A 9,101-nucleotide genomic window follows, 5' to 3' on the forward strand; every position below is an offset into this window, starting at 1 on the left:
GGTACTTATTCATAAATGTAATCGCTGTCATTATTTTAATCATAATTATGTAATTATAGTTTCATATGAAATCTCTCGCACTCACATTTCTTCTGGCACACATTCTAGATGTACTTTCGTAATGTGTACACACACTTGCAATGGACACATCCCTGCACATAGTATTATTTTTTCAAAGCACTCACACAGTAGTACACCCACAACAGGATCCTTTATGTTTAACTTTAATGGATTCAACATATTAATGAGCAAAACAGATAAAGCAAAACTTTCTTTTTTGACTTGAAATGAGTGTATTACGTAGTCTTATAGAATGGCCAACTATCACTGAGATGCCCTTCTGCTATTGCAGGGAAAGTGCGGTATATTATTTTTCCGGTATGCTTGTGTGGGGTAGATTTGTGGTGTTCTGGGGAACCTCTTATCCTTGCAGTGAAGGGAGGCTGCAAACAGGGTTAGCACAACGTTAGTGCAAAGTGGGGTGTTCCAGTTACAGGGGGTGTCAGCTATCCCCTCCAAATGGGGCTCCTGGCCCTAACTGACAAGGGTGGGGGAGGGGTACGTGCTTGGGGGGGTGATGTCATTCCTGGGCATGCTCCTTCCTGCAGCTCTGACATCACTGTGGCATTCCATTCTGCAGACGCTGGAACAACACAGACCCCCCTGACCCAGCCCGACTCCCCCTCTCCTTCTCCCGCACTCTCTTTCTTTCTTTCTTTCTTTCTCTCTTTCGAAAACTGCATTCCCAAAACTTTCTGGATTTTCCCCATTTTCTCTGTTTGCACTCTTTCATGCATCCATTCATGCATTCTCTTTTTATCTGTCATTTTTCAGCCTGTCAAAATATTTGCACTTCTCTTTTCTCCATCACTGGCCTCTTTTTTCCCTCTTCCCCCTCTCACCACATTCTTAGTCAGAAATAGTGCCGCTGGCGTGACAAGGCTCGGTCGGTCTGGGGCCAAAATATTTACCCACAGAGTTCAGCAGCGGGGTGGGAGGTGGTGCATGAAGCAGGACACAGTACAAAGATCTCCTGACGTGATGTGAAGAACATATCTTCTCTTCTCCTGTCCTGCCTACTTCTCCCTCGCCTTTCATCGTCCCTTTCCCCACCTTCTCTGCTCTCTTTCTTTTCTTCATTTTCTACATTGAAGAGGGAAGACAGATCAGAGCCACACTTTCCTCAGCCCCTGCGCCATACAATGCCCATTGCCCTGGGTGTCTGCAGTGACATCTGGCCAATATGATTCCGTTTCCAGATCCATAAATTAGAATACCATGAATAAATAATGTTGAGTCAATGTTGACTGAGGAGCGACTGCCCATGTGCTCTATTGAACAGAGTGGGGGATGGGTAGAGGGGAGAAAAAGAGGGGCAGTAGCTAACAGTGAGGGCAGACACAATGAGGGAGGTTGAGTGAAAGAGGTTGGAGGTGAGACAGTGAAGAAGGGAGGAAAATAAACAGAAACAGAGGGAGAGCGAGGGAACAGGCAGGTACAGTCACATCCTGTCGGATTTCCAGAACAAAAAAAGGGAAAGGGGGGCTAGGGGCGGGGGGAGGGGGGGGGGTACGCTCGCGAGTGTCTCTGTGCGCATGTGAGTACATGCATTTTATAGCGTTTTGTCAGTGATTAACTGTTCACCTTTTACGGTTGGGAAAGCGCTGTTGCCATCGGGTGGGGTGGTGGAGGGGGGAGAAGGAGGGGGAGAGGGAGGTAGTGAATGAGTTGAAGGAAAAGGAGTGGCTTTTTCTAGATAGTCACCGTTTTTCTGCTGTAGTCCTCCCTCAGTGACGGCTCAGGACTGACACAGAGGAGCGGAAGGGCTCTACAGAGAGAGGGAGAGAGAGACGACAAGAAGAAAGACACAGAGAACTTGTAGACACGTTCTCCCCTCAGGTAAGAATGCGCCGTAAGAGAGAAAGAAGGAAACGGAGGAAAGCAGCGGGATGGAGAAAGCTGATAGGCTGGAGCCAGGCACTTTTAAAACAACAGCTGCTCTAATTACAAAACAGCTCATTCTTACATAATGATTTACAAACCATTTAGTCGGGGATGAAGTGAACAGAACAGAACTTTATTGTCCAGAGAAATGAAAATGTGCCTATGGCTTCACAAGGTTCACTAAAAACATAAAAATACAACAGTACAATAAATGGACAGCTTGGTTAACAAGATCATGTGCAATTGGGCAAAGAGTTTGAGTGGAATCAATAGGAATAATTATAGCATTTGGCATGAGTATAATATACCCGCTAGATTTAATTTGCCAAATTAATATGAAACTGAAACTTAAAAGAGTAAAAGAGTGAAAATGAGAATTGTGAATATAAAAAATGCAGGCATTAAAATGATTTGGCACTGTAGCATGTGCCTGTCTGTTTATTGGTGAATCTGAGAGTGTGTGTATATAGAAAATGTTCAAATAGAGAACATGCATAGCTTGGCAATGTGGTTCCAAACTTGTGGTTCCAAAAATGTGTGACAATGCCAGTGTATGCAGTATGTTATCTGTCTGCAGTAGTTTAACACACGGCTGTGTGTGTGTGCACGTGATGCTCATGCGTGTCAACATTGTGACATCACAAAGGGTTCTTCTGTGTTCCTGTCACTGCCCTGTGTCTAAGCAGCTCCTGAGCCCTGTGCTGGGCTAGCCTGGGACCTCTGTGTGTCTGCCTGTGCAGTCAGTCTGGGACACCTCTGTGTGTCTGCCTGTGCAGTCAGTCTGGGACACCTCTGTGCGTCTGCCTGTGCAGTCAGTCTGGGACACCTCTGTGCGTCTGCCTGTGCAGTCAGTCTGGGACACCTCTGTGTGTCTGCCTGTGCAGTCAGTCTGGGACACCTCTGTGTGTCTGCCTGTGCAGTCAGTCTGGGACACCTCTGTGTGTCTGCCTGTGCAGTCAGTCTGGGACACCTCTGTGTGTCTGCCTGTGCAGTCAGTCTGGGACACCTCTGTGTGTCTGCCTGTGCAGTCAGTCTGGGACACCTCTGTGTGTCTGTCTCTGTTGGCCCTGCCAGAGACCCCTCTGTGTGTCTGCCTGTGCTGAGTCAGCCATTAGACACTGAGTCAGAATCCCGTCCGCATTCTCTGTGAGTCAGTAACTTAAGATTACAACACCGGGCTGCCTCAAAGAATGGCAAGCCACCTCTTCAACCCCCTTCAGCTCTGTGTTACATTTCACAGCTGATCGAAGCTGCTGGGATCTGAGGCAGGGGAGCATCGGTGACCCAGCGTAGGGTCAAAGGGCAAAGGTGGCGGCATCAATGTTGGCAGGATCCCTTGCTGTTACAGGACACAGTCCAGGCGACAGCCTTTTCTGCCCTTTACACGTTCAGTGTGTTGCGCTGACGAGGATTATTTAATGTGAACGCGGAAGTGCGCTTTTACGTTGTGCAACTAGACACTACGCTTAAAATGTAAGCGGAAGTTTGGCTAGGCGTGGTATGATAATGCACAGTAATGCCACATAACACACACATTCAGAAACATACACTACACAAAACCTGTGTGTTCATGTTGATAGAGGGAGTCGCCTCCTTGCCAGAGGTGCAGCTCTAGGCTCCTTCAGTGAACTATGCCTTTGATGGAACAGTATGCAAAGGTGTTATGGGGTTATTCTGCTTATGTCTGCAGGTCTCAGGGTAGATGTACTGTAGCTCCCCCCATAGCTCAGACAGAGGGAAGCCAAATGCCCTAATATAGATGTGTGCGAGTGGCTGTGTTCATGTATGGTTGTGTGCATATTTCTACATGTATGTGTGCAGTCCTGAATAGTATATTGGTATGCCAATGAATTGCAGATGTATGCATATGAATAGTAATAGTAAAGTCATTGTAATCAGCTGCCTTCAGTTCAGTAGAGGTTTTGGCTAGGTAATAAGTGTCAATTAACTAAGTTTAACCTGCCAGATACAGTAGAAGTTGAGTGTCGGTTTTTATGTTTCATGCATCATTGTGTAGGAATTACGGGTGTGTAGAAATCCTACTTCTCAGGTTTTCATTATCAACATTATCTTAATCTTATTAATGCTGTAATATTATTTTTATTTCTGTTTTAAAACAGTTACCATGGCATCGGCAGCTCCCCAGAAGCGGATGGTGTCCTCTGTCTTCATCACTTTGGCCTCCCCACACCGTGCCACCGTCACTCCGAGCACACACACCACAAACACACACACTGCTACGCGTGTGAGCTCCAAGGACAGCGGACCCAGCCCGCTCTCACCCACAGTGCGCAGTGACACACGCCACACTCACAGCACCCTGCCTAGAGACACGTCCGTTGGCTCTCAGACTCCCACCCCCTCCAGCTCCATACCCCCCAGCCCCACACAGACACTCCTCTCGCCGGGCCCCAGGGTGGCACCTCCTCCCTCAGCCACCAGCCTGCATAGCCCTACATCCTGGACGGAGGAGACTACTAGAATCAGGAACAGCGAAGGTGATTCAACCTGATCAATATTTCTATCATAGGTGATATTTATATTCAGTAGGGGAGGCCAGGAGGTCGATACTTTTGACACTCACACCCTTTGACATGACATTGTAGTTATTTTAGCTGAAGTAAGTTACTTTTATCCAAAGTGACTTACAGTTAGTTAGACTAAGCAGCCCCCCCCCCCCCCCAGAGCAATATGGAGTTATGGGCCTTACTCAAGGGCCCAGCAGCTGCACTGATCTTATTGTGGCTACACTGGGGCTTGAACCACCAACCTTCCACTTCTCAGTCAAGCACCTTAACACTTTGACACTGTTAACATTTTGACACTGTTGTTAGCATTAATATCCACATTGATGTAAATGAAGAGGACTCACCATTCAATCGATGCTGCCTTCCTTTTCTCTTGCTGTTCTCAGACCTTCCGCCGCCTCCCCCTCCGTCCCCACCCCCACCGGCTGTCCAGGATGTGGAGCTCTGTTCAGACCTCACCACTCCCCTGCCTCCCCCACCTGTCCTCGAAGCCACATCTGATCCCTCCCTCTCACTCAGCCAGGGTGATCCTCCTCAATCTGCATCTCAGGTAAGATCAACTGTTGAGGCAGTGTATTTTTAATGGACATGTGAATAATTCTCAGTGTTTACCTCGCTGGCCGTTGGTGAATTGCAACGTCAACTTGATATAATAACTGCATCCAAGTTTGGTTGTTTTATGTGATTAATGAGTATACACCATTCTCCAAGTTCACTTTTTTAGTTGTGTTCCTTTTTAATGTGGTAGCTGTGTGGTTCAGCACTTCATAAGAAATATTTTAATGTGAACATTGTACTGATTATTGTTCCACATTCTTTCTCTGTGGGTAAAAAAGGAATTTGCTTGTAATGAGTTCTCCATAACTTATTAACTTGTTATTCTCCTGAAAAAAAATTTCCCTGATGCCCAAAACCTTTTATAGGTCAGTGATTGCCACTAATCCACATTATTATGGAGGTAGAATTGTGCATATTAAGGAGGTGGTCATGCTAACCAGCTGAAATTAATTCTTGCTTTTTAGAAAGTGGTTTTGAACACTCTGAGAACTGACATATTTATGACTGATTTCCTTTTTAATTCCTTTTTTAAAATAGCCAAAAAGAAACTGGTCTCAGACACAAGAACACATTGTTAATTTTTGTGACCCATAAGCTACATTTGCTTTTCATTAGAAATCTAAAGAACTCCTTGACTCTTTGTCCATCTCTTTGTCCAAATCTTATTCCTTTGTCGACTGTATATCAAAGGAAACCAGTAAGCAGTGTGTTAACTCAAGTGTCGTAATGTTGTCCCCTGTGGTATTCACAGATGAGTAATGTACCTGTAAGGGAGCTTGAAGAGAGATCGCCCCCAGGTGGTGGGAACCAGGATAAGTTGGTCCAGCCGGCTCAGCCAAGCCAGGAAGAAGAGATAGAACAAGGCAGCCGAGGTGAATTTAGAGGTGGTGGAGAGGTGCACAGGAATCAGAATAATATCAGCAATTTCCCTGTAAATGAACTCTTGTTTTCTTGAACTGTGTGTTTCCTAGATGTGTGTGGCTTTTGTCGAAAGGCAGTGGCTCTCACCGATTCGGCCATCGAAGCCCTGAACAGGACATATCACGCCAGCTGTTTCCAGTGCAGGCAGTGCCAAACCGCTTTAGCTGGGAAGATGTACTACAACAAGGCAGGGATACCGCTCTGTGAGGACTGCTATCTGGTACATGGAGATCATTTTAACTATCATCACTCGTATTAAATATATCTGCTGCTATTTGTATTTATGAATACAACTGTATCAATAATAACTACATATTTCTCAAGAGGATCAGTTCCGTATTATTCCATATTACAATGTGGTGCTAATGAAATGCTGTTCCATTTGGCATCTCCTATAGGCTAGTCTGGAACAGTGCTGGGCATGTGGAGAGCCAATCAAGGACCATGTGATCCGAGCACTAGGACGAGCTTACCACCCACCCTGTTTTATTTGCACAACGTGCAGCCGACCAATCGGGGAGGAGAGATTTGCTCAGGGGGATGTTGGAGAAGTGTACTGCCTTCCTGATTACTACAGGTAAATACACACTGGGCTTATTCCTTATCTTTTCCCCCTTACATTTCTTGGTCTAACAAAATAGGCCCAAATTTGTTGTTGCTGCATGCAATGGCTTTAATGTTATTCAAGAAATGGAAAACCTTTTGTATGAAGCATGCAAACAAATGCAGGCAACTGTGATTGCCTTCATGTTAATAAAGTCTTTATTAGAGACACATAGCTACTGCAGAACCAGCACTGAAAATATGTGACGTTTGCCTGTATGCTCTGAACATCTGATAACTCATGGTTTTCTCTCTGTACATGGGGACTGAAGGAAATACGCACCGCAGTGCAGTGTTTGCCAGCAGTCGATCGTACCAGGAGAGGACGGCAGGGATAGCTACACCGTGGAGTGTCTGGGCCGCTCTTTCCATGAGGACTGCTATCGCTGCGAGGTATACGTCTGAGATGCTTGTGTGGGACCACTGTTTCCAGAACATCCATGTCTTTTTCATATCGAAGAACGACTCAGTTTGTCCATCTCACAGTGTCTCCCCTCTCTAATTCACACAGGTCTGCAGCATCTTGCTCTCAACTGAGCCAAATGAGCTAGGCTGCTTTCCTCTGGACGGACAGATTCTTTGCAAGCCGTGTCACTTGACTCTTGTCCAGGAAGGCCATCGCTGAGGTTTCTCTAAGGGTGGCAGAAGGACAAGCCCGGAGAGCAGGGTGTGGACAGTGCCAGGGGAAATAACTTCCTTTTGCGCTGAGCTTGTGCATTGCGTATTTCTCAGTATGATATGTGAGCATAAAATGGGACCAATGAATGTCTTCATATTTTAGTATTCATAAAAAAGATGGTTGTCCCCATAACTTCTTTTTTTTATATAAATGATAAATGTAGCAATGTGTATGTTTGTCTTTGATTTCTGATGTTTCCCAACTCTTACTTGATAAATGTATTGTGCACTCTTTTTCAATATGCACCAGGAATTTCAATGCACCAAAGATATTTATTCCTTAACAATTTCCAAGTATTTTGTTATTTCATGTATGTTTTGTTTTTATGCCATACACTATATGCTTAGATCACCATTATATCATTTCAAAAAAATAATTGAAAAAAATAATAAAACTAATATATTGAATCTATTTCATTTGGTGGATTGTGTGACTTTGTGGTTCCTTGTACACTCCCACTAATATTGCCTACACTTGGGCCATGACTCTTCCATGTTTATCAGAACTCCAGATCAAGCTTCAGTAAAGTCCACCTTGCCTCCAGGCCATGGTCCCCTCCTGTGGATTCTCTTATTATCTGAACTCCAGTGAAGGCATTATATTTTTCACTTTCGGGCTTCTCTCCTGAATCAAGGACTCCTACATCTAATCTTGCTGTAAACCCATTTGAATCTCATGTCTTATTGTGTCCTGGCCTGGCAGAAAAAACGTTCCCCTAAATGATGTCTGTCCAGAGTTCTTTGTTCCCTCACTTTCACCACAATCTCTTCAGTGACAATAATGGAATCTATTTTTTTGTCTGTCCATCATTGTGCATGCAAACTTGGTGGACCATGGGTGAAATAACAATTTTATTAAAATGACATTGGTAATATGTGGCCAGCAGAGTTGATACAAGTATTTGTCCAAAAAAACAGGCTCACCTGTCCAGTTGTTTATTGAGAGTAAATTTATATTTATTGTGCATTACAAATATTACAATTTACTTTGTATAAAATTTGGGTAGAGAAAGATATTTGTGTTTCATTGGGAATAATTTGATAAACATCATTTCAAAATTTGTTGTACACAACTTCTCATTCACCTATGATTACTATCATTTAAACTCTGGCCAAACTTATGCTGTCTGTATTTTTCAACGACAAAATCATTGGTTATTGCTTCTGATTGCTCATAATTCCCACATTGTTTCTGCCATCAAGATATATTGTACAAGAACAGTTTCTGCTCACTAAAATGTTGCTTACTGTTTGCGGAGTTGCAGGCTAGACCTTCTCCACCAGGGGGCAGTCTACACTTATATCGACTATAAATAACCTCCCCTGAAGCAAATTTGAAAAGTGAACTCCATGTTGCTCATAATACTGTACTAATGATTCAACAAATCACATGACAATGCACTTATCTTTTACAATAATTACCTGGGGAATCAGGGTGGGCACAAAACACAAAGGATTGTGCGACATAATAATTGGAGATTAGTTGATAATAAGAGAGCCAGTTAAAATATTACATTTTATATTATTTATAAAAATAAGTTTTTAGTACTGGTTTACACCCAGAAATGTTGATAAATATAAAGAACAATGTCCCATCAATGCACTGAATTAATTGAATTTGGAAGGAAAACTGACTCCCTGTGGAGCCAACAGAAATCATTTCACAAAGAGCACATGGATGGGTGAGGTCTTATTAGTATTTAAAGAATGGTTGACAAGCTGCAGACCTCAGCATCCATCATTCCATTTCGAAACAGTCTGTGGTGCTTAGCTTTTTGTATGCAATGGTTTTCCCATGGGATTTATACAATTAACTAAGTCCAACCATGCTTAGCCTCAGATGTTTATGACAAGAAGACTACAGTGTGG

At 43.9% G+C, this 9,101-nt stretch overlaps 1 protein-coding gene across 1 annotated transcript; it reads left to right on the forward strand.

Moving 5' to 3' along the window:
• The first annotated feature begins 1,441 nt into the window (after positions 1-1,441).
• On the forward strand, positions 1,442-7,644 carry fblim1 (filamin binding LIM protein 1). The gene is made up of 9 exons (XM_061218704.1): positions 1,442-1,495; positions 1,781-1,899; positions 4,065-4,442; positions 4,859-5,022; positions 5,782-5,902; positions 6,002-6,171; positions 6,350-6,528; positions 6,827-6,947; positions 7,066-7,644. Exons 3-9 carry the CDS (start codon positions 4,070-4,072, stop codon positions 7,177-7,179), a joined length of 1,242 nt encoding a protein of 413 aa, XP_061074688.1. The 5' UTR covers positions 1,442-1,495; positions 1,781-1,899; positions 4,065-4,069; the 3' UTR covers positions 7,180-7,644.
• The last annotated feature ends 1,457 nt before the right edge of the window (positions 7,645-9,101 follow it).

Source organism: Conger conger, chromosome 14, assembly GCF_963514075.1.
Source record: "Conger conger chromosome 14, fConCon1.1, whole genome shotgun sequence".
NCBI lineage: Eukaryota > Metazoa > Chordata > Actinopteri > Anguilliformes > Congridae > Conger > Conger conger.

What these genes read in the sequence shown, in the direction of transcription:
- fblim1 (XM_061218704.1), top strand. Translation starts at nt 4,070, where the DNA reads ATGGCATCGGCAGCTCCCCAGAAGCGGATGGTGTCCTCTGTCTTCATC. An exon ending in TAGAATCAGGAACAGCGAAG is followed by an intron (nt 4,443 to 4,858) that starts GTGATTCAACCT and finishes TGCTGTTCTCAG; the next exon opens with ACCTTCCGCCGCCTCCCCCT. An exon ending in CTCCTCAATCTGCATCTCAG is followed by an intron (nt 5,023 to 5,781) that starts GTAAGATCAACT and finishes TGGTATTCACAG; the next exon opens with ATGAGTAATGTACCTGTAAG.